Consider the following 25,159-nt stretch of genomic DNA (forward strand, 5'->3'; position numbering starts at 1 on the left):
AGTGGGGAAGGAAGAGTGAGCTCCTCCTGGGACCAGGAAGGGGGAGGGCACAGAACGTGCCTTTGCGAAAGGGGTCAAAGTTAAATTTCTGCACATGCCCCTGTGTGCCAGTATCGCAGCTGTAGTGTATATAGACCTTAAGAGTTTCACTTTGCCCACGTCTACACTACACACTTACTGCGCTATAACTATGTTGCTCAGGGGTGTAGAGTTTTACCAACCTTAACCCGCCATGTAGACAGCACTAAGTCACTGGGACGGCTTCTCCCACTGACATAGCTACCGCTTCTTGCTCAGGTGGAGTTATTAAGCCAACGGGAGAGCTCTCTCCTGACAGTGTCTGGTGCAGCTGCGCCAATGCGAGTTTATAGTGTAGACCTGCCCCTTGTGTAGCTTTTGGAACAACATAAGGGAATCCAGATAGGAGGATACTGAGGGGGCTGAAACCTTGTGCTGTAGCAAGGTAGAATGGGGATTTGTTCTTGCTCAGTAAAAAATGAAATTAAAACTCAGAAAACACTTACACATGGTGAGAGGTATGAGAGTGTGGTGTGTACATTTCAAAGCTACTCATTCTTCTTCACCCATTCCACCCTGCTCCAAACACAGCATGCAAATACGCCCCTTGTCTTTCTTGCTAACTTAGGGCTTGGCTACACTTGCAAGTTGCAGCGCTGGTGGAGGCTTTCCGTCCACACTTGCAAGGCACATCCAGCGCTGCAACTCCCTGGCTGCAGCGCTGGCTGTGCACCTGGTTGGGTTGGGGTATAAGGAATGCAGCGCTGGTGATCCAGCGCTGCTCATCAGGTGTGGACACACACCAGCGCTTTAATTGGCCTCCAGGGAATAAGGAGATATCCCAGAATTCCTGTTCAGCCACTCTGCTCATCAGTTTGCACTCTACTGCTCTGGCCTCAGGTGACCCGCCCTTTAAATGCCCCGGGAATTTTAAAAATCCCCTTCCTGTTTGCTGCAGCCAGGTGTGGAGTGCAATCAGTTAATCTTTACAGGTGACCATGCCTCCACGCGGCAAACGAGCCCCAGCATGGAGCAATGGCGAGTTGCTGGACCTCATTAGTGTTTGGGGGGGAGGAAGCTGTGCAGTCCCAGCTGCGCTCCAGCCATAGGAATTATGATAACTTTGAGCAGGTATCAAGGTCCATGCTGGATAGGGGCCATGATCGGGACGCGCTGCAATGCAGGGTTAAAGTGAAGGAGCTGCGGAGTGCCTATTACAAAGCCCGCGAGGGAAACCGCCGCTCTGGCGCTGCCCCCACGACCTGCCATTTTTACAGGGAGATGGACGCGATACTTGGGGGTGACCCCACTGCCAATCCAACGACCACAATGGACACTTCTGAGCGGGGTGGGGGACAGGAGGAGGAGGAGGAGAGAGGCAGGGCGGAGGAAACCGAGACTGAAGGTACTGGGGTGGAGGAAGACACCCCAGAGTCCCAGGAGGCATGCAGCCAGGAGCTCTTCTCAAGCCAGGAGGAAGGTAGCCAATCGCAGCAGCCAGCAGTTGCTGAAGGACAAGCAGAGGAGCGGGTTACTGGTAAGCGGCTTTTATTTTCAGGGAGGAAATGTTTCGGGAGAGGAGGGTGGGGTTAGGGCTGCATGCATGCATGCCTAGATGTGGAATAGCCCATTGATGTGGTCTATCACGTCGCGGTAATCGGCTGCAGTAATCTCCTCAAAAGTTTCAGCCAGAGCGTGGGCAATGTGCCTGTGCAGGTTTATAGGGAGAGCCACTGTGGTCCTTGTCCCAGTCAGGCTAACGCGTCCGCGCCACTGTGCCGCGAGGGGTGGGGGGACCATTGCTGCACACAGACAAGCTGCATAGGGGCCAGGGCAGAATCCGCATTGCTGTAGAAGACCTTCCCGCTCTTCCCTGGTGACCCGCAGCAGCGAGATATCTTCCAGGAGTAACTCCTGTGGAAAATGTTGGGAGACTGTTTAGTGCAGATGCCCCCTGCAGCTGTTTGCTGTCCCCAACACACAGAAACCCCTGCACAGCCCTGAAGCAATCAGTACCCCTTACTCACCATTTCGTGGCTCCTGTTGTGTTATGTGTGCTCTTATTTGGTATGGGGAAAGTATGCTAAAGTGAAGACTGTAAACTCCTTCAGTGTGTGGGAATTACTGTCTGGATGAGATAATGAACAATGCTACCCTGTTAACTGTTGCCATTTTTGCCTTCCAAAAGTGACCTTGACTGCTGGACTGCCAAGCTCCACCACAGCACAGAGACTACAGAATCTGAGGAAAAAGCCACGAAAAACCAAGGAGGACATGCTGAAAACAGTTATTGATCACTCTGCTAGAGAGAGTAAACACCTGCAGCAGTGGAGAGAAAGGGAAAGCAGGATCCGCCAGAGACATTGGCGGAGAAACGCTGTGGCAAAGAGGAAAAGCATAAACCAGCTGCTAGGCATCCTGGCGCGCCAAGTGGACTCTCTCCAGGCACTCGTAGCCATGCAGGCAGAGCAGTCCCATGCTGCCCCACAGCCCCCCCGTCCCAAATTTTATTCTCTTCTGCCCCAATGTTAGCTCCAAACCCCCTTCCCCAGCATCCAGGTTCTTACCACCACCAGCTGCCTCCAACACCTGTACGTTCACCAACCAGCCCTGAGAACTACGACCCTTACCCTCTGCACTCAACCCCCATCACCATGCAGTATATGCACCCTGAAGTGCAGCAGCCATTGCACAGCACTGCAGACAGGACATATGCAAACTTGTGACTGTACAGTTCACCAACCCACCCCCCTACCCTAGGTTCCTGAAATGTTGTGTGTCTGTCAATGAAGTTATTTTCTTTTCAATAAAATAAATCTTGGCTTTGAAAACAGTCTTTATTATTGCAGATAGTGAAAGATACCTTATCCCAGTAAAAGCAGCAAAGAATCCTGTGGCACCTTATAGACTAACAGACGTTTTGCAGCATGAGCTTTCGTGGGTGCATGCCCACTTCGTCGGATGCAAGAGTGGAAATTTCCAGGGGCAGGTAAATATAAGCAAGCAAGAAGCAAGCTAGAGATAACGAGGTTAGATCAATCAGGGAGGATGAGGCCCTGTTCTAGCAGTAGAGGTGTGAAAACCAAGGGAGGAGAAACTGGTTCTGTAGTTGGCAAGCCATTTACAGTCTTTGTTTAATCCTAAACTGATGGTGTCAAATTTGCAAATGAACTGAAGCTCAGCAGTTTCTCTTAGAAGTCTGGTCCTAAAGTTTTTTTGCTGGAGGATGGCCACCTTAAGATCTGCTATTGTGTGGCCAGGGAGGTTGAAGTGTTCTCCTACAGGTTTTTGTATATTGCCATTCTGAGGATGGTTTCTGAGGCTGTGGATGGCATTGCGTTCTGCAAGAACGTGCAGCCTCAGAAACCATCCTGACATTATAATCAAAGAGGCTGATAAAGGAGGTGCTGTTGTCATCATGAACAGGTCTGACTACCAAAAGGAGGCCGCCAGACAACTCTCCAATACCAAATTTTACAGGCTACTTCCCTCAGATCCCACTGAGGAATACACTGAGAAACTGCACTATCTACTCAGGACACTCCCTACACTAACACCAGAACAAATCAACATACCCTTAGAGCCCCGACCAGGGTTATTCTATCTACTACCCAAGATCCACAAACCCGGAAATCCTGGACACCCCATCATCTCGGGCATTGGAACTCTCACTGAAGGACTGTCTGGATATGTGGACTCTCTGCTCAGACCCTACGCCACCAGCACTCCCAGCTATCTCCGTGACACTACTGATTTCCTGAGGAAACTACAATGCATTGGTGACCTCCCAGAAAACACCATCCTAGCCACCATGGATGTAGAGGCTCTCTACACAAACATCCCACACACTGATGGAATACGAGCTGTCAGGAACAGTATCCCTGATGATGACACAGCACAACTGGTTGCTGAGCTCTGTGCCTTTATCCTCACACACAACTATTTCAAATTTGATGACAATATATATCTCCAGATCAGTGGCACCGCTATGGGCACCCGCATGGCCCCACAATATGCCAATATTTTTATGGCCGACCTGGAACAACGCTTCCTCAGCTCCCGTCCACTCACACCCCTTCTCTACCTACGCTACATCGATGACATCTTCATCATCTGGACCCATGGGAAGGAGACTCTGGAAAAATTCCACCACGATTTCAACAGCTTCCACCCCTCCATCAACCTCAGCCTGGACCAATCTACACGGGAGGTCCACTTCCTAGACACCATGGTGCTAATAAGTGATGGTCACATTAACACCACCCTATACCGAAAACCTACCGACCGCTATGCCTACCTTCATGCCTCCAGCTTCCATCCCGGACACACTACAAGATCCATTGTCTACAGCCAAGCACTGAGGTACAACCGTATCTGCTCTAACCCCGCAGACAGAGACCAACACCTAGAAAATCTCCACCAAGCATTCTCAAAACTACAGTACCCGCACAAGGAAATAAGGAAACAGATCAACAGAGCCAGACGTGTACCCAGAAGCCTCCTACTGCAAGACAAACCCAAGAAAAAAACTAACAGGACTCCACTGGCCATCACATACAGTCCCCAGCTAAAGCCCCTCCAACGCATCATCAGGGATCTACAACCCATCCTGGACAATGATCCCACACTTTCACAGGCCTTGGGTGGCAGGCCAGTCCTCGCCCACAGACAACCTGCCAACCTGAAGCATATTCTCACCAGTAACTGCACACCGCACCATAGTAACTCTAGCTCAGGAACCAATCCATGCAACAAACCTCGATGCCAACTCTGCCCACATATCTACACCAGCAACACCATCACAGGACCTAACCAGATCAGCCACACGATCACCGGTTCATTCACCTGCACATCCACCAATGTAATATATGTAATATATGGTAATATATGTAATATCATATGCCAGCAATGCCCTTCTGCTATGTACATTGGCCAAACTGGACAGTCTCTAAGGAAAAGGATAAATGGACACAAATCAGATATTAGGAATGGCAATACACAAAAACCTGTAGGAGAACACTTCAACCTCCCTGGCCACACAATAGCAGATCTTAAGGTGGCCATCCTCCAGCAAAAAAACTTTAGGACCAGACTTCTAAGGGCTTGGCTACACTTACAAGTTGCAGCGCTGGGAGTTACAGCGCTGGTCATGCAGCTGTGTAGGGCCAGCGCTGGAGTGTGGCCACACTGACAGCTACCAGCGCTGCAGTGTGGCCACACTTGCAGCACTTTCCAGCGCTGTATTGAGAGGTGCATTGTGGGCAGCTATCCCACAGAGCACCTCGTCCCGTTTTGGCGCCGTTTTGGCGCTGAGTATTGTGGGAAGGGGAAGGAAGTGTGTGGGTCATTCCGCTTCCTGTTCCAACGCCCCGTGGTGCATCGCTTCACATCCCAGCATTCACTCTTTCCGGCAGCGTTTGGCGCCATTGTGAGTGTCTTTCTGTTCTACTCTCTGTGTGAATCGCGATTTCTGTGGCAAATGGAGCCCGAGCTGCTGAGGACTGTGCTGATGAGTGTCGCCAGCACAACACGTTTGGCAGTCGAGCTATTCCTTCAGCTCCAAAGTGACAGTGAGGAGTCTGACGATGATATCGATATCGATTCTCCTGCCGCGTGTGACACCAAAGTGCTTGTGGCATTCACGGAAATGCTCAGCACCGTTGAACGCCGCTTTTGGGCTCGGGAAACAAGCACTGAGTGGTGGGATCACATCGTCATGGAAGTCTGGGATGACGAGCAGTGGCTGCAGAACTTTCGTATGAGAAAAGCCACTTTCATGGGACTGTGTGCTGAGCTCGCCCCCACTCTGCGGCGCAAGGACACAAGATTGAGAGCTGCCCTGACGGTGGAAAAGCGGGTGGCTATTGCAATCTGGAAGCTGGCAAATCCAGACAGCTACCGGTCGGTCGGGAACCAGTTTGGAGTGGGAAAGTCGACCGTTGGAATCGTGTTGATGCAAGTTTGCAAGGCAATTAATCGCATCCTGCTAAGAAAGACCGTGACTCTGGGGAGCGTGCAGGACATGGTGGATGGCTTTGCACAAATGGGTTTCCCTAACTGTGGAGGGGCAATAGATGGGACGCATATTCCTATTCTGGCCCCCCCCCACCTGGCATCAGAGTATGTTAATCGAAAGGGGTATTTCTCTATGGTTCTCCAGGCGCTTGTGGATCACCGCGGGCGTTTCATTGACATTTACACAGGCTGGCCTGGAAAGGTGCATGATGCACGCATATTTCGGAACAGTGGCCTGTTCAGGAAGATGCAGGCAGGGACTTTTTTCCCAGACAGGAAGATCACAGTAGGGGACGTCGAAATGCCCATTGTGATCCTTGGAGACCCCGCTTACCCGTTACTGCCTTGGCTCATGAAACCCTATACAGGGAAGCTTGACAGGAGCAAGGACCGGTTCAACTACAGGCTGAGCCGGTGCCGAATGACTGTGGAGTGTGCTTTTGGCCGTTTAAAGGCACGCTGGCGTTGCTTGTATGGGAAGCTAGACTTGGGGGAAAGCAGCATCCCCGCGGTTATATCCGCTTGCTGTACCCTCCATAATATTTGTGAAGGGAAGGGTGAAACATTCAGTGAGGCATGGACCACCGAGGTTCAAGTCCTGGAGGCTGAATATGCACAGCCAGAGAGCAGGGCTAATAGAGATGCCCAGCACAGGGCTTCAAGGATTAGGGATGCCTTGAGGGAAGAATTTGAGGCTGAAAGCCAACAGTAATGTTTGCTGACTTGCATGGGAGTGAATTGCACTGTTTACACTGTTATTCTATTATCCCTAAAATGATTTGCAGTGCCTCTTTCTTTACTGGGCTAAGGTATCTTTCACTATCTGCTATAATAAAGACTTGTTTTCAAAGCCAAGAATTGTTTTATTGTAAAGAAAAAAAATTCCTTGACAGACAGACACACAACATTTCATGAACACAAGAGGGAAGGGGTGTGGGTTGGTGAACTGTACAGTCACAAGTTTGCATATGTCCTGTCTGGAGTGCTGTTTAACGAATCCTGCACTTCAGGGTGCATATACTGCATGGTTATGGGGGTTGAGTGCAGAGGGTAAGGGTGGTAGGTATCAGGGCTGGTTGGTGAACGTACAGGTGTTGGAGGCAGCTGGTGCTGGTAAGAAACTGAATGCTGGGGAAAGGCGGTTTGAGCTGACATTGGGGCACAAGGAAAAAAGCTTTGGGACGGGGGGGGCTGTGGGGCAGCACGGGACTGCTCTGCCTGCATGGCTACGATAGCCTTGAGAGAGTCCGCTTGGCTCGACAGGATCTCTAGCAGCTGGTTTGTGCTTTTCTTCTTTGCCACAGCGTTTCTACGCCAATGTCTCTGGCGGATCATGCTTTCCTTCTCTCGCCACTCCTTCAATTCCTTTCTCTCTGCAGCAGAGTGATGAAGAACAGTCTTCAGCATGTCCTCTTTGCTCTTTCGGGGATTTCTTCTCAAATTTTGTAGCCTCTGTGCTGTGGAACATCTGCCCACTCCAGGAGTCAAGGTCACTGTAGAAACCCAGAAATGAAACATTTAACAGGGGCAGCATTGTATCCACTATCTCCAGACATGAATTGTTACACTGAGGGAGTTCGCACTTTAACATTCTTTTCCCACACGCATAACACGACAGAAGCCACGAAATGGTGAGTGAGGGGTGCTTATAGAAGGAGAAGTGGGGCTTGATTGATAGAGGGGGGCTGGTTGCTTCGGGTAATCTGGAGTGATAGAGGGGTTGAGTGAAGATGCAGCTGCAGGGGTGATCTTCACTATCTACCTATCTCTTCACTAAAGAGTCTCCCAACATTTTTCACAGGAGTTAATCCTGCAAGATATCTCCCTGCTGCGAGTCACTAGGGGACAGCGGGAGGCTCTTTTACAGCAATGTGGATTCCGCCCGGGACCCTACGCGGCTTGCCTGTGTTCAGAAATGATCCCCTCCCCCCACTCGCGGAACAGTGGCGCGGACGCGTCAGCGTGACTGGGACAAGAAACACAGTGGCTCTCCCTATAAACCTGCGCAGGCATATTGCCCACGCTCTGGCTGAAACTTTTGCTGAGATAACTGAAGCAGATTACCGCGACGTGATAGACCACATCAACGGGCTATTCCACATCTAGAGGCTGGCATGCATGCAGCCATAACCCCCCTTCCTCTCCAGAAACATTTCCAGCCAGAAAATAAAAGCCGCTTACCGTTAACCCGCTCCTCTGCTTGTCCTTCTGCAACTGCTGGCTGCTGCGATTGGGTACTTTCCTCCTGGCTTGAGAAGAGCTCCTGGCTGCATGCCCACTCTGGGGTGTCTTCCCCCATCCCAGTAGCTTCACTCGTGGTTTCCTCCCCCCCCCCGCCTCCACCGCCGCCGCCTCCTCCTCCTGTCCCCCAGCCTGCTCAGAAGTGTCCATCGTTATCCTGGGATTGGCAGTGGGGTCACCCCCAAGTATCTCGTCCATCTCCCTGTAAAAACGGCAGGTCGTGGGGGCAGCTCTGGATCGGCGATTCCCCTCGCGGGCTTTGTAATAGGCACTCCGCAGCTCCTTAACTTTCACCCTGCATTGCAGTGCGTCCCGATCATGGCCCCTATCCAGCATGGACCTTGATATCTGCTCAAAGATATCGTAATTCCTACGGCCGGAGCGCAGCTGTGCCTGCACTGATTCCTCCCCCCAAACACTGATGAGGTCCATCAGCTCGCCATTGCTCCATGCTGGGGCTCGTTTGCCACGTGGAGGCATGGTCACCTGGAAAGATTAACTGATTGCACTCCACACCTGGCTGCAGCAAACAGGAAGGAGATTTTTAAAATTCCCGGGGCATTTAAAGGGCTGGTCACCTGAGGCAAGAGCAGTAGAGTGCAAACTGATGAGCAGAGTGGCTGAACAGGAATTCTGGGATAACTCCTTATTCCCTGGAGGACACTTAAAGCGCTGGTGAGTGTCCACACCTGCTGAGCAGCGCTGGATCACCAGCGCTGCACTCCTTATACCCCTGCCGGGATGGGTTTTCAGCCAGCGCTGCAACCAGGGAGTTGCAGCACTGGTTGTGCCCTGCAAGTGTGGACGGGGTGTAATTGCAGCGCTGGAAAGCCTCCACCAGCGCTGCAACTTGTAAGTGTAGCCAAGCCCTTGCTGAGCTTCAGTTCATTTGCAAATTTGACACCATCAGTTTAGGATTAAACAAAGACTGTGAATGGCTTGCCAACTACAGAACCAGTTTCTCCTCCCTTGGTTTTCACACCTCTACTGCTAGAACAGGGCCTCATCCTCCCTGATTGATCTAACCTCGTTATCTCTAGCTTGCTTCTTGCTTGCTTATATTTACCTGCCCCTGGAAATTTCCACTCTTGCATCCGACGAAGTGGGCATTCACCCACGAAAGCTCATGCTGCAAAACGTCTGTTAGTCTATAAGGTGCCACAGGATTCTTTGCTGCTTTTACAGAACCAGACTAACATGGCTACCTCTCTGATACTTATCCCAGTAAAGAAACAGTCACTGCAAATCATGTTAGGGATAATAGAATCCTAACAGTGTAACCACTGCACTTCACTCCCATGCAAGGCAGCAAACATTACTGTTGGCTTTCAGCCTCAAATTCTTCCCTCAAGGCATCCCTAATCCTTGTAGCCCTGTGCTGGGCCTCTCTAGTAGTCCTGCTCTCTGGCTGTGCAAATTCAGCCTCCAGGACTTGAACCTCAGTGGTCCATGCCTGACTGAATGTTTCACCCTTCCCTTCACAAATATTATGGAGGGTACAGCATGCGGATATAACCGCGGGGATGCTGCTTTCCCCCAAGTCTAGCTTCCCATACAGGGACCTCCAGCGGGCTTTTAAATGCCCAAAAGCACACTCCACAGTCATTCGGCACCGGCTCAGCCTGTAGTTGAACCAGTCCTTGCTCCTGTCAAGCTTCCCCGTATAGGGTTTCATGAGCCCAGACAGTAACGGGTAAGCGGGGTCTCCAAGGATCACAATGGGCATTTCGACGTCCCCTACTGTGATCTTCCTGTCTGGGAAATAAGTCCCTGCCTGCATCTTCCTGAACAGGCCACTGTTCCGAAAGATGCGTGCATCATGCACCTTTCCAGGCCAGCCTGTGTAAATGTCAATGAAACACCCACGGTGATCCACAAGCGCCTGGAGAACCATAGAGAAATACCCCTTCCGATTAACGTACTCTGATGCTGGGGGGGGGGGGGCAGAATAGGAATATGCGTCCCATCTATCGCCCCTCCACAGTTAGGGAAACCCATTTGTGCGAAGCCATCCACAATGTCCTGCACATTCCCCAGAGTCACGGTCCTTCTTAGCAGGATGCGATTAATTGCCCTGCAAACTTGCATCAACACGATTCCAACGGTCAACTTTCCCACTCCAAACTGGTTCCCAACCGACCGGTAGCTGTCTGGAGTTGCCAGCTTCCAGATTGCAATAGCCACCCGCTTTTCCACCATCAGGGCAGCTCTCAATCTCGTGTCCTTGCGCCGCAGGGTGGGGGCAAGCTCAGCACACAGTCCCATGAAAGTGGCTTTTCTCATACGAAAGTTCTGCAGCCACTGCTCGTCATCCCAGACTTCCATGACGATGTGATCCCACCACTCAGTGCTTGTTTCCTGAGCCCAAAAGCGGCGTTCAACGGTGCTGAGCATTTCCGTGAATGCCACAAGCACTGTAGTGTCACACGTGGCAGGCGACTCGATATCATCGTCGGACTCCTCACTGTCACTTTGGAGCTGAAGGAAGAGCTCAACTGCCAAACGTGTTGTGCTGGCGACACTCATCAGCACAGTCCTCAGCAGCTTGGCCTCCATTTACCACAGAAATCGCGATTCACAGACAGAGAGTAAAAAACAGAGACTCACAATGGCGCCAAACGTGGCTGGAAAAACTGTGAATGCTGGGATGCGAAGTGATGCACCACGGGGTGTTGGGACAGGAAGCGGAATGACCCGCACCCTTCCGTCCCCTTCCCACAACCCACAGTGCCAAAACGGGACGAGGTGCTCTGTGGGATAGCTGCCCACAATGCACCTCTCCATACAGCGCTGCAAATGCTGCAAGTGTGGCCACACTGCAGCGCTGGTAGCTGTCAGTGTGGCCACATACCAGCGCTATCCCTACACAGCTGCACGAACAGCGCTGTAACTCCCAGCGCTGCAACTTGCAAGTGTAGCCAAACCTTTAAATAAAAAATAACATACACCTCAGTCTAAGCTTCCTCCTGGGCTTGGCTGGTTCTGGGGCTATCCCAGCAATTCTCACCCTTTTGTTCTCTGCATCACAGAGATGGGTTTTGAACTCTTTTGGCTTGGAACTACTGTAATAGGCATTCACCTGGTCTGGCAGCCAGGCTGAGTTAGCAGAATAGTTTTGCATCTCTGACATGGTGCTAACCACAAGAGCTATAACCCAAGGAATAGGTTGAACAGCTATCCAGTATAATATTTCCACCCCTATATATGTGAATGTGCATGTGTGAATGAGAATTATGTGAATTAGCAGGTGGCCAGAGTGAGATAAGTCTTCCAAAAACCACCATCCCCTGACTCCCTGGTCCCCTAAAAGGCTTTCAGGCCCTCTCTGCCACCCAATCACCACCCTGTATTTCAGATGGCACACCTTGCACACAGTGCCATACACTCTAAATACTCAAAATATTTTTTCGGGAACGTGGGCAGAGCATTTCCAGGGAAATGCACTTAATATTAAGTCTGTACAGCTCGTGGTGACGTCTCCTTCCATGGGGATGAGAAAGTGCTTTGTTGAAAACAAATGAAGAGATTTCCTTGTCCCTTTTTCCCCCTTCTAGGAAATCTCATACCTCCGCCCTTCCACAATGTATTGGGTTTGTCAGCAGGAGTGGATGAAGGCGGGTCTGGGCCCTCTGCTGGGAGGGGGGCAATGGACTAATAAAGTTGGTTACAAGAATCATTGGGGGTAGGGGCAGCTGTTGGTAAAGAGAAGGGAGCAGGAGGCAGGATTGGCAGGAGAGTGAATCAGGAGTGCCAGAAGCATCTCAGCAAGTGTGGTAGCTTTGATTTGATGGCAGCCTTCTGGTTGGTTTTGGTCCGAGATCCATTTAAACTTAAACCGTAACAGCTTGTCACAGGCTAGACGGGGAAAGTTTTGTGGGAGCCCCTGGTTAAAATATTGGCAGCGTGTCACTGTTCACTTATGATTTAAAGTCACTGATAACTATTGCTTTAAAATGCCCCATATAGCATATCAAATAAAATCTGAAATAACACAGCAGGAAGCAGCCAGATTGTCAGCCTGGCCATGTGACGGTGATCAGAGCTTCAGTCAGAGACATGGAGGACAGCAGGAGATTTTCACAGCTTTGAAATTCTGTAATTTTTCACATTACACAAAAAGTCCATTAAAAAAAATACAAAGCCAGATTCTCAACTGGCATCAATCAGCAAAAGTCCACTGAGTTCAATGGGGACTACACTGACTTAAACCAGAGGAGGATTGGGCCCACCCAACACACTTTAAAAGAGCTGTGGAAGTCTACTGCTGTTCCCAGTGTCCCTAGCTGCAGCTCTGATTTTTCTGGCCGGATGCATGCCAACGGACTGCAGGCCTGGGATTTGCTCAGCTCCCCAGTCCTACTGATGGAGCGTCGGGACCATTTTTGACATGTTGTTTTATTGTTTCCTTCTTTTCCCTGACTCAGTGAACTTGTCTACAATCATTGGACAGGAATAAAAATCATTTCCTTTAAGCAGGGGACATTTGAAGCCAGTTCAAATCCTCCAATTACCGCTTATCCCTTTCCCTTCTTACCTCCAGGGCCTGGCCCACCATTCCTTCCCCTCCGTGGTTCCTGGAGAATGAGAGGAAGCTTTCTGAGGCTTTGCTGGAGCAGCTCAGACCGCCTACTGCTGGCTAGAGCAGTGGAATGGAGAAAGGGGCAGTGGGGGGCCCAGAGAGAATCAGGACCAAAGCTGGCCTTTGCAACCTACCTTCAGGGGAGGTCCCCAAAGCATCCCATTTGCAGGAAAGTCCCAAGTTTAACATGGCACCATAGGTCTGCTGCTGTCCAAGTCTGCTAATGAAGAAGGGAGGGGAAGAAAAAGCCAGGAGGACTGAGTCCCTCCAAGGATAACTGAGAGAGGAGGGAGGGTAAGCGAGAGTGTTTGGTGGAGTGGGGGGTGTGTGTGGCAAGAATGATTAAGAGGGTGGGGCCAGAAGATGGAATGATGGGTGGGAAGAAGTAGAGGTTAGGTAATAGGTAATAATTGGAGATATACCAATCTCCTAGAACTGGAAGGGACCTCAAAAGGTCATTGAGTCCAGCCCCCTGCCTTCACTAGCAGGACCAATTTTTGCCCTAGATCCCTAAGTGGCCTCCTCAAGGATTGACCTCACAACCCTCAGTTTAGCAGGCCAATGCTCAAACCACTGAGCTATCCCTCCCCTCTCTGAATGATGGCTGAGGAGGATGGAGAGTGAGTGAGGGGACAGGTTAGAGGAAAGACTGAATGAGGAATTGATGGTGTGAGAAAGGGAGAGAGGGATGGGACAGATGAGCAAGTGTGAGAAGGGAAAAGAGACTGGAGGAGGAGAGACAGAGGGTCCAACCCAATTCCCTCTAAGGACAATGGAAAGACTCCCTTTAGGAGTTGGATTAGACCTTGAAAGAGCATGGGTGAAAATGGGGAAGACCTATAGACTGTGAGCTCATTGGGGCAGGGACCTTCCTTTAGTTCTTTGTTTGTGCAGTGCCTGGCACAATGGGGTCCTGGTCCATGACACTGCAGAACAAATACATAACAAAATACCAATACACCTCTACCTTGCTATAACGCTGTCCTCAGGAGCCAAGAAATCTTACTGCGTTATAGGTGAAACCGCCTTATATCGAACTTGCTTTGAGTCACCTGAGTGTGCAGCCTCCCCCCCAGCCCCCGGAGCACTGCTTTACCGCGTTATATCCGAATTCGTATTATATCAGGGTAGAGGTGTACTAATATAGAATCTGCAGGCACAGAAAGAAAGGCCAGGGTAAGGGGTGAGATGGAGGGAAAGAACAGGGAAGTCCGAACCATTATTACCTGTTAGAGAAACGTGTGAGTCTGGAGAAGAGAAGACTGAGAGGGGACATAACAGTTTTCAAGTACAGGAAAGGTTGTTACAAGGAGGAGGGAGAAAAATTGTTCTTAACCTCTGAGGACAGGACAAGAAGCAATGGGCTTAAATTGCAGCAAGGGCAGTTTAGATCAGACATTAGGAAAAACTTCCTAACTGTCAGGGTGGTTAGGCACTGGAATAAATTGCCTAGGGAGGTTGTGGAGTCTCCATCATTGGAGGTTTTTAAGAACAGGTTGGACAAACACTCGTCAGGGACAGTCTTTCTAGGTAATACTAGTCCTGTCTTGAGTGCTGGGGACTGGACCAGGTCACCTATCGAGATCCCTTCCAGTCCTACACTTCTCTGATTCCCTGAATGAGGGAAAACAGCCGCTGAAAACCCGGAGGAAGAGCTACAGCAAGGCCTAGGGAAAGAAGGAAGCAGGGGAAGAGCACAGGGCGGGCGACAGAGGAAAGGAGGAAGCCAAGGGCTGGGGCCTAGGAGGCTTAGGGCAGAATGGTAGCTACTAATCCAATCCAAGAGGAACAAAACGGGACAAGCTGGAATGGAGGGGATGAGGGCAGGGGCAGCTCTAGACATTTCGCCGCCCCAAGCACGGCAGCATGCCGCGGGGGGCGCTCTGCCGGTCGCCAGTCCCGTGGCTCCAGTGGACCTCCCGCAGGTGTGCCTGCGGAGGGTCTGCTGGTCCCGCGGCTTCGGTGGACCTCCTGTAGGACCTCCACCGGAGCCGCGGGACCAGCGGACCCTCCGCAGACATGCCGCCAAAGGCTGGCTGCCTGCCTGCCGCCCTCCTGGCGACTGGCAGAGCGCCCCCCCGCGGCATGCCACCCCAAGCACGCGCTTGGCATGCTGGGAACGGGAGCCGCCCCTGGATGAGGGCCGCGCTCCTCTGGCCAGTGCCAACCTTTCATGACAGCGGGGCCAACCTTCAGCAAGCCTGGCCACTGACTGGGTGCCCAACTTGAGAGGCATGGGGGAAATCCTGGCCCCATGGAAATCAATGGCAAAACGCTCCTTGACCTCAGCTGGGCTAGGGCTTGACGCCTGGAGTCAGGTTCTCCCAAGGGCTGAGCCCTGCCTGCTGCTGCTGAAGTCGGGGTGGGGGGCGCTGGGTGCTCAGCACCCAGGAAAATCAGCCCCCCCCTCCACAAGACCCGAAGCTCCCCCCCCCCGGAAGTGATGGGTGGGACCGTGAGCACCCGCTCCCTAGGGCAGCCACACGCGGCTGGCCAGCGGCGGCAGGGCCTTGCCACTCCCCATCCTCACGCCCCCGGCAGGCGCGGCAGAGGACAGCTCCCTTCCTGCCTCACGCCGCGCCGCGGGAGGCTGCGTCCCCGCCCGGAAGGAGGGAGAGCCTGGCGCCGCTGCGGAGCGAAGCCCCTGGGAAACCGCCGAGAAAGAGAAAGAGAAAGGGAAACCGAGCACAGCCCGCTGTTCCCTCCCGCAGCCCGAGCTCCGCGATCTGCCTCGGGATCCGCACAGCCCCGGCCCCGATCTCGGGAGAGGGCAGACTGGTTCTGCTCCGGGCTCTCCACGATGGAGGTAAGACCGCTCGGCGCCTGTTGTTCAAAGTCTCTGGATCTTGCAAAGTCCGATCCGATTCTCAATCCAGCTTCAGACCCTCCCCCCCCGCCCGTCCCCGGAGCAACGCGATCCGCTCTGGGAACGCAGCCCGCAAACGGAGTTCCCCTTTCCGGCACTCCGCGGCATGGCAGTTTCACGGTTTCCCAGGGCATCTGCCCAGAGCTGTTGGGAGATCTAGCTCCCCAACGGTGCCGACTGCCGAGCAGTTTTGCTTACAGACTCCGCTTACGTTCAAATGATGTGGACTTCGGTTTGCTGGGGGGAGGGGGAATCAAAGAAAGAAAGGCGGGATGGGAAGCAAGCATTGGCCTCTAGAGAAATACATTTTATTGAAACTTGGGTTCAGATCTTCAGTGCAGGGCTCTGCTGAGTTCTGTGGAGAGTCGCCCATTTACATCAGCGGAGGATCTGGCCTTTGAGCTTTTATGAACCTGCTGAAACACACTAAGGTGAGGGGGAAAGGCCCACTTAGCTAAAAGGAGGAGTTAGATGTTTTGTTTCTGTAGAAAGAAAAAGAAAGAAAGATCAGGCATTTTCCTTAGTCCAAAACAACTCTTGGAATCTCCCAAGAAGACTGGAATGAATGGGAAATATACAAATGGATTATGTGTCAATTCAACTGAAGTTTCCTCAGAGTTTGGAATTTCTTGAGGCTGAGTGGAGGTGGTGTGGTGATAAGCTGTTGGTTGCAAATGATTCTTAAAGATCAGAGACATTAATTCTCATTGTGACATTCGGGTACCAAAACAGCCGTAAACCATCCTGAATGTAAAGGAAAAAAAATAAATGGGACCTAATAATCCTACAGACTTCACTCACGTGAATAGCCCTTATCAGTGTAGTGTGAGCAGTCCCATGGGCCTACACACAGGAGCTCTGTGGCCTATAGCAAGGTGATGGGGCCTGCTGAGCATCCTCTGAAGGCCCGTGGTAGATGTACTAGAGATAATGGAGATGTGGTATATGTGAAAGGGGGATGCCTGCTAGCCCATGTGTGAGAGTTCAGCCTTGGAGGAGAATATTTCAGGATTCTGCGAATGGGGCTTGTGCAGGTTAAACCTAACAGTGAGGTAGGGGGATTACATATTTCCTCACCTTCTCTCAGGTCCTGGAGCTGATCAGCTGCTCTTCCAATCTGGGTAGAGCTTTACCAAATTCAGGGTTAATTTTGGTCAATTTCACAGTCATGGGATTTCATGATTCCAGCTATTTAAATCTGGAATATCCCAGTGTTGTAATTGTAGGGGTCCTGACCCAAAAAGGAGTATCGTTTTTTTTTTTTTGCAGTACTGTTACCCTCACTTCCGTGCGGCTGCAGTCAGAGGCGCTGCCTTCAGAGCTGGGCAGTCGGAGAGCGGTGGCTGCTGGCCGGGAGCCCAGCTCTGAAGGCAGAGGTGCCACCAGCAGCAGCGCAGAAGTAAAGATGGCGAGGTATGGTATTGCCACCCTTGCTTTTGCGCTGCTCTTGATGGGGCGCTGCCTTCAGAGCTGCGTACCCGGCCAACAGCCACTGCCCTCCAGCTGCCCAGCTCTGAAGGCAGCGCAGAAGTAAAGGTGGCAATACTGTGCCCCCCCTAAAATAATCTTGCAACCCCCCTGCAGCTCCCTTTTGGGTCAAGACCCCCAGTTTGAGAAACGCTGGTCTCCCCTGTGAAATCTGTATAGTGTATGGTAAAAGCACACAAAAGGCCAGATTTCACGGGAGGAGACCAGATTTCACAGTGTGTGACACGTTTTTTCATGGCTGTGAATTTGTTAGGGCCCTAAATATGGGGCAGGGAAGAGACACGATAGCTTCTGTTAAAGGGAAGAATTAGGGCTGACGTTTTACACAGATCTTAGCCAATTCAGAGTTATGATTGCCACAGCCACCCTAATCCTACGTCCTCGACTGCACATAGGGCCAAATCCTGGGTCCCTCTCTGGAACAGCTCTGCCCCCTAGGGCAAGCATTCCTCCCATATCCATATCTGGCCATTCCCAGCCCATCTGTTCCGGTTGGCAATGAGGCTGGAGTTAGCCCAATAGGGCACATAGTATTTTATTTGCTATTTATTGATTATTTCTAGACTGACTAACTTTAGCAGGAAACTGATGCCTGGGGCATTTCCCACTCTAAGCTGTTTGTTAGGCCTCAGAAACATGGGTCTGAGCTAACTGGGAGTGTAAATGACCTGGAGACGTTCTCTGGTGTTGTTCTGTTAATGTAAAACTGTTCTCTGAGCCATGGGATGCCACAATTCAGGTGCGACTCTGGAAAAGCAGATGCACAGCAGCTGATCAGGAACCAGGGCTGCGGGGATAGATTAGGCTGTCCCACTGAAATAGCCTTCAGGCAGCTCAGGAGAGGGCCAGTGGAAGAAAGGCAGCCAGAAGGAGGGTGGGGCAAGAGGCAGGGGCGGCTCCAGGCACCAGCACACGAAGCACATGCCTGGGGCGGCAAGCCACAGGGGGCGCTCTGCCGGTTGCCATGAGGGCGGCAGGCAGGTTGCCTTCGGCAGCATGCCTGCAGAGGGTCCACTGGTCCCGCAGCTTCGGCGGACCTCCCGCAGGCGTACCGCCAAATCTGTGGGACCAGGAACCTCCCACAGGCATGCCGCCGAAGGCAGCCTGCCTGCTGTGCTTGGGGCGGCAAAATACCTAGAGCCGCCCCTGGCAAGAGAGAATCAGAGAGGGAAGCCTGAGCAAAGGAAGTGAGACAGAGGGGCGGCTACACTAGCCTTTTCCACTTAACATTGCTCACCATTCCTGTCCCTGCTAGAGCTGCACCAGTGGCAGAAATGTAGAGCACCACTGTAGACAGGCCACAGCTGTTTTCTATTATCTAACCCTGCTCAGAGCATATCTAGACACATGGTGGCCAGCACACCTGTAGCGACCAGCTCCTCATCTGTGCAGCCACTGATGCAGGTGAAACGTTGGTCCGCACAGTGGGGTATCTTAGCAGAATATGTCTCACAGAGATAAGGCTGAGAGGGAACCAGAGAGGGTGAGCCTTAGAGAGGCAGCAGACCAGATGCATCAGGGCACCCTCAGATGGTGTGAAGACACTGTGCTCCTATGCCCCCCTTCTCTCTTGTCTGGTGCAGGGGTTGTGGCTGAGTAAAGAGGCACGTCGCTAGGCTGCATGCCCTGGCATTCCCAATGGCCACTGGCAGCCAGTGCAAGCTGGAGCAGTCTTCGGACTGAGTGCTGCTTATGCAAGCAAGTGTGTCGTAAGATTCCAGTTCCAATCACTGAGTGGAGTGTCGGATTGTTTTGCATAAGAGTGTGGGAAACTGACCTGCAAGTCTCAAGGATGAGGCTCGTTCTTATCTGCTGGGAGACAATAACAGGATAATAAATTAAAGGGTTGGCCAGGATGTTAAATAGCCAATGAAGTTACAGCTGTGCCTGTCTGCACCTTATTAACCAATTAGCAATTGCTTGATTGCCTGCATTAATTGTATAAATGAAATATGCTGGAGAGAAATAAATGACTTAGCTGCCAATCATGCTGACTGAAGAGCTTTGTTCATGCCCGCTTGAGAGGCACCGAGACGCAACAAATGGTGACCCCGACGTGATTCGTATTGAATCATGATAGTGTCGGGAGCCTGAGCCCAGAGGCGAACGGCCAGGAGCCTGAGCCCAGAGGCGGGGAGTGCCTATCCGACGTGATTCGTATCGAATGCTGAAAGTGTCGGTGGCCTAGTCTCGGTGGCCTGTTCCAGGCGGAAGAGCCGCGGCGGGGAGTGCTGGAGAAGGGCCGGCCCCCGGGCGTCCAAAGGAGAGGCGCATCTGAGCTCAGAGGTGAGCGGCTAATATGGGAACCGCTGCATCAGCGGAAGAAAAGATAACACAGAAGCCCCCGGGCGTCCAACAGAGACGCGGTGAGCGGCTGGGAGCCGCAGGGGAGAGTGCCGGAGACGCCCCCGGGCGTCCAACAGAGACGCGCGCCTGAGCTCAGGGGCGAGCGTCCGAAAAGAGAGGCGCACCCAAGCTCAGATATGAGTACCGCTGTATCAGCTGAAGAAAAGATAACATAGAAGTTTTATTTGCACATTATGAACCGACAAAGGGAAAAGATCTTCCCTGCTGCACTGATTCACTTATTAAGAAGAGAGGGGGAGTTGTGGAGGCTCCTCCTGACCGGCCTTCGGGCACAGGACGAGGAGGTGCTCCGCTGGAAGCGAGCCCTGGACGGGAAGACGTTGGAGTGCACGGCGCAGGCAGAGGCTTGTGCCGGGGCCCCGGAGGTCGTTCGGACCTACAGAAGCCCGGAGAAGGCGTCCTACACTGGCTGGTTTGAGCCTGGGACAGTGCTGGGAAAATCATTATGCTTCTCCGGTATGAGCAGCGATAGCTGACACAGGATTTACAGATTAAAAGAAGCCAAGCAGGGAAGGAAAAGGAACAGCATGAGTTAACAAGGCAAGAAAGCTCATTCCTTTTTTTTGGCCCAGCCAAGGACATTGCTTGCAACTAAGACTTGGCGAACGGCCAAGAGAAAGGGGGGGGCTTGACTGTGCTCAGGCCGCTGGAATAGCTGTAAAACTCGGCCTGGCATTACCGGAATGTGTCAGATTTCTTTTCTTATGGGTAAAGAAATGCTACAAAAAGGACTGACTGCTTGGACCCATGATTTTTATTGCAAAAGACCCCTTTATATCAGGAGAATTTTTTTACTGATGATTGGCCTATGTAATTTTTTAGTCCTATTGTGTTTTTGGACAGCATGAAAAAGGGACAAGGTGTCCCTTGGCAGCCCAACCAAAGTCCAGAAATTCCTGATTAAAAAGACATTGAGAACTGACCCTGGTGAAGAAACACAGAATTACACACTGGCAGGAAGAAATTTGGGACTCCTGCTGAGAAATGTGATATTAATTGGATTTTGGGATTTATTCTACAGGCTGCGCCCTGTGTTTTGGATAAATCCTTCAGTATGTATAGCCCACCCTAATTGGATTGTAAATGATATGTTTTTATTTTATTGAGGCTGAGAAAGCATTGCCATGGGAGCTAGTATGTTTGAATTTTTGAATGGCCAGCTGCTGGCCATTCGGAGTGATTTTGAGCACCAGGATAGCCCACTGCCCTTACAAATATATTAGGAGTACCATCTGATTTGGAGTTGTAAAAATATATTTAGATACTGTTTAAGTAAAAGTGTAAATATTTGCAGTGCCCCTCCCCAGCATGTAAACCGGTTGAGTTGGGGGGTGAGGGCTTTTACATATCGAACCCTGCCGGGTTCATGGGGAGGATGAATGTGAAATTATTGCCCCAGCTTTTTAGAGTTTAATTGTTTGTTGTTTTTCAAGTTTGAGAAAACTCAGCCAAAAGGTTTGTTGAGTATTCTCAAGGGGGGAATTGTGGATTGTTTAGGCATAAATTTAGGTAATTTGGGAGAATGGCTTTGAATTTATGTGACCCTAAGAATTTTTATGTAAAGTGTTTTTGTTAGTCTGTTTAGACTTTTTGTTAATTTTGTGTTATGTGCTGATTATTGGCCGTTGTAGATTGCTTGATATTAGATGTGGCCTATATTATAATAGACAGCGTATTTGGAGAGGAAATATGGATCGGGCCCAGGCAGGCACGCAATAGATAGAGAACTTGAAGGGAAAACAGGATCGGGCCCAAGCGGACAGGCAACAGATAAGGCTTGGAAAGCTGGCTGAAAAACTCTTGAGGGCGTAGCGAGACTAAAAGTTTAACTCTATGGTTGCCAGAGGGAATAAAGGTTGAATTTTGTAAAAATGCTTAGAGAAAAGTTTTTGGTGTTTTGAAATGTTTGTAAATAAATTTAGGCAAGAAATTAGTTTGCAATTGTTTGGCCATGAATATTTTGTTGCATTAGTTGAAGATTGTATATTGTGCTATGTAATTGTAATTGTATTAGGCTAAGGGCATATAAGTGGTGGTGATTTTTTTTTTTTTTTAGTGTTTAAAATTAGAAGCTAATAGTAAGAAATTTTAAGCTGTGATTAGCTTTGAATTTTAGGAGTAAGCTAGGAAGCAATTGTATTAATGTAAATGATTTATTTGATGAAGTAATTTTTTTTGTTTGTTTTGCCTGCTAGCTATATAGGGTTTTGGTATATTTTAAGTAATGATTAATTGCCCAGTAGGGATAGTTTTGTTTTTGTTTTTTAGATATTAAAGAAAATTGGTGTTAGCTGCATAGCATTTAATGTACCATGTAATTATTTATAGAGTTTAAATTTATGTTTCATGTTTTATGTTTGTTTGTGATATGTGTTTCTGGCCAGAAAGAATTGTGATTTTGTTAAAATGTTTATGTGGTTTATGTTGTGTTTTTTCTGCTAAGACCCCCCCCCCCCCCAGTGTCAGTTTGATCACCTGACACATGGGGGATGGATTGGTAATAGAAATTTGTCACGATTTGGTGTGCAATAGAGATTGGGGGAACCCTGCAGAATTTATACCATTTATGTGTTTGATTTTGTGTATTTATGTTTGTTTTGTTTGATGTTGTTGTTGTATGTTATGAATTGCATGGTTATGGATAAGCCTTATATATTGAGGAAGCATTATTTGGCTTTTAGTTTTGTTTTGTTTAATTGGTTATTGTTATTTTTTTATGTGTTTTTGGAATAGAGGGGAGAATTTCCCTATGCTGCCTTGGTGGAAAATTACAGCTGCGTGATTACGAGAACAGAGGGATGAGATAATGTTGTTATGAGAAAGTAGGGAACTGCCAGAGCGAGGCAAAGGCCAGGTGGCCTAACTGGATCAGATACGGTGCATGGGAAATGGGAAGACAGTAAGCCAGGTGGATTCCGGCGAAGTGGGTCCGGCCTTGGCTGATTTTGGCGCAGAGTGCCATAAATACAATGGCCTTCTGTTTGCTTGCCCCATGTTGCTGCAGTGGAAGCCCTTATTGGAAATCTGCTTTGTGGGTGTTTGCATATTGGCAGAACCCTCCTGGCCCCTTGGGCCACTTGCGTTACCTGGAGGAGGGATGTATAGGTAAAAATAGGGCACTGCGGAAGATATTGTTATGGTTTAGTTAGGCAGCTGGTGTTTAGATTTGCTCTTAGTTTTGCTGTTTAATAGATTGTAGTAATGTGATGCTATGAACTGGGAATGTTTTGCTGTGCCTTCCCTTTTTTATTATGAGAAGAGGGGGGAAGTGTCGGATTGTTTTGCATAAGAGTGTGGGAAACTGACATGCAAGTCTCAAGGATGAGGCTCGTTCTTATCTGCTGGGAGACAATAACAGGATAATAAATTAAAGGGTTGGCCAGGATGTTAAATAGCCAATGAAGTTACAGCTGTGCCTGTCTGCACCTTATTAACCAATTAGCAATTGCTTGATTGCCTGCATTAATTGTATAAATGAAATATGCTGGAGAGAAATAAATGACTTAGCTGCCAATCATGCTGACTGAAGAGCTTTGTTCATGCCCGCTTGAGAGGCACCGAGACGCAACAGTGGAGGACCAGGAAGTTAGAGAACATTAACAAGGAAGGAACTGAAAGTTTCATGTTGAATAAGGGAGGAACCCCAATGCTTGTATTGCTGAAACCTCCCTCACATTCATCTGAGCAGTGCAGTTTCAGTTTTAAATGGTTCTGTAATCCCAGGTCACGCATCCCAGGTCATTCATTGGCAACTTGAGTTGTTTGCACACGGATCCTGAATGAGAGCCACCAATATGCAGGAGGCAGATCTGCTGGCCAGTATTCATTGTGAGAGCACATATACAGATCGGTAATTAGTCCAGCAGAAGCTCCTGAATTTGAGCCTCGTTAATTTGCTGGATGTGTCACATGCCATCCCAGTTTAATGACTGCGGACAGTGATGGCAAGCAACTGTCTATGACTGATGCTCTCCACTGCTGAGTCTGCAGTCATTGCTATTGGACCAGCACTTCCATTCCGAATGGCTCCCTCAGCCCTTCAAGCCTTTGTTTCTGGCTGCTCTTTCATTGCCTCAACAAACCTCATGTTGTGACAAATGAGCAACTCAGCATAAACAAGAGATGGAAGCAGAAGCCAGGGGCTGCTCCACAGATGTCAGTGGAGTTGCACTTGCTCACGCCACATCTGGATTTGGTGCCCAGATTTTTGTGGAAGCATTTCTGAAAGTATCAGTAGTTCATGGAAGGGGTAAATTCTTCTCCTTTACATTGGTGTGATCACATGGAGGCCAATGGGATTGCAGTGGTGCAAGTGAGAGCAGATTTAGACCTGCAGTGTCAACCATAACTGTAAGGCCCATTGGAAAGAGAGTAGGGCCTCTGAGATGGGATTTTGGTTCAGACCTAAGTCCTGAACTTTCTGGGGGAGGTTCTGAATCCAGACCTGAATTTCACAAGTGGCTCCTGTCTTTATACACACTGAACCCAAAACCCTAGATCAGGGGTTGGCAACCTTTTAGAAGTGCTGTTCCGAGTCTTCATTTATTCACTTTAATTTAAGGTTTTGCATGCCAGTAATACATTTTAACATTTTTAGAAGGTCTCTTTCTATAAGTCTATAATATATAACTAAACTGTTGTTGTATGTAAAGTAAATAAGGTTTTAAAATGTTTAAGAAGTTTCATTTAAACTTAAATTAAAATGCAGAGGCCCCCGGACCGGTGGCCAGGATCCGGGCAGTGTGAATGCCACTGAAAATCAGCTCTTGTGCTGCCTTTGGCACATGTGCCATAGGTTGCCTACCCCTGCCCTAGATCTAAACCCTGCTGAACCTTGGAGCATTTGAAATGCAGATTGCAATTTTGTCATTTGAGCCCCTTGCTAGTTTTTTAAGATCCCTTTGGCCATACCCCTATCAAACAAGCTATGGTTTGCTGCAGAGGTGGTATGTGTGCAGTAAAGAACCCCTATACCACAGAGCTGTAAGAAACTGGCCATGCATTATGTACTGAACATGCAGCCAGTCTAGGCTGATCTGGAAGTGTGCAGGAAATAGAAGAGGAGCAGAAGTGACACTGCTTTCGAGGACATTGAGTATAAATCGCATGCACTTGGTCTTTGAAGGCATGAAGGTGATGGATTTAATTTACCTTTGAATGGATTCATCCCCTGCTATCCCTAATTGGGGCTTTGAATGGTGACACCCAAGTATGCGTGAATCATTCTGCAGAGGAGCAAATACCTGTTTTTCTGCCAAGCATAATGTTAGTGCTGTCACTTGTCAATACTTCACAGTGTCTTTCAGACTGTGGAGATACTCACATGGACACTGAAGCATGGTAGGCAATCTGCCTGTTCTGCTCAATCTCTGGATAGTGCAGCTACCCCTGTTTGTCACTTTCACAATTTAAAATAAACATCAAAGACTCTCTTGCTGCTCAGGGCTGTGAACTCATCAGTGAGAAGAGCGCATTAACTGCCACTGTGCTCAGGAGTTTGCTTGCAGATTTCCTTCTGCACATCACAGACAATGGGTCAAATCACTTCTTTAGTCCTGCATCTTGAAGGCAGACCAATCCCAGTC

The 25,159-nt window shown here is 49.8% G+C and overlaps 1 protein-coding gene across 6 annotated transcripts in view; it reads left to right on the forward strand.

Moving 5' to 3' along the window:
* Nucleotides 1–15,449: 15,449 nt before the first annotated feature.
* ANO9 (anoctamin 9) overlaps nucleotides 15,450–25,159 on the forward strand; it is a 60,343-nt gene continuing 50,633 nt past the window's right edge. For all 6 annotated transcript variants that reach the window (XM_045014916.1, XM_045014917.1, XM_045014920.1 and 3 more), the window contains exon 1: nucleotides 15,450–15,659. In XM_045014916.1, coding sequence (XP_044870851.1) covers nucleotides 15,654–15,659 — 6 coding nt within the window. In that variant the 5' untranslated portion in view covers nucleotides 15,450–15,653. The remainder of the gene's footprint in view (nucleotides 15,660–25,159) is intronic.

This window comes from Mauremys mutica, chromosome 4, assembly GCF_020497125.1.
Source record: "Mauremys mutica isolate MM-2020 ecotype Southern chromosome 4, ASM2049712v1, whole genome shotgun sequence".
Taxonomy (NCBI): domain Eukaryota; kingdom Metazoa; phylum Chordata; order Testudines; family Geoemydidae; genus Mauremys; species Mauremys mutica.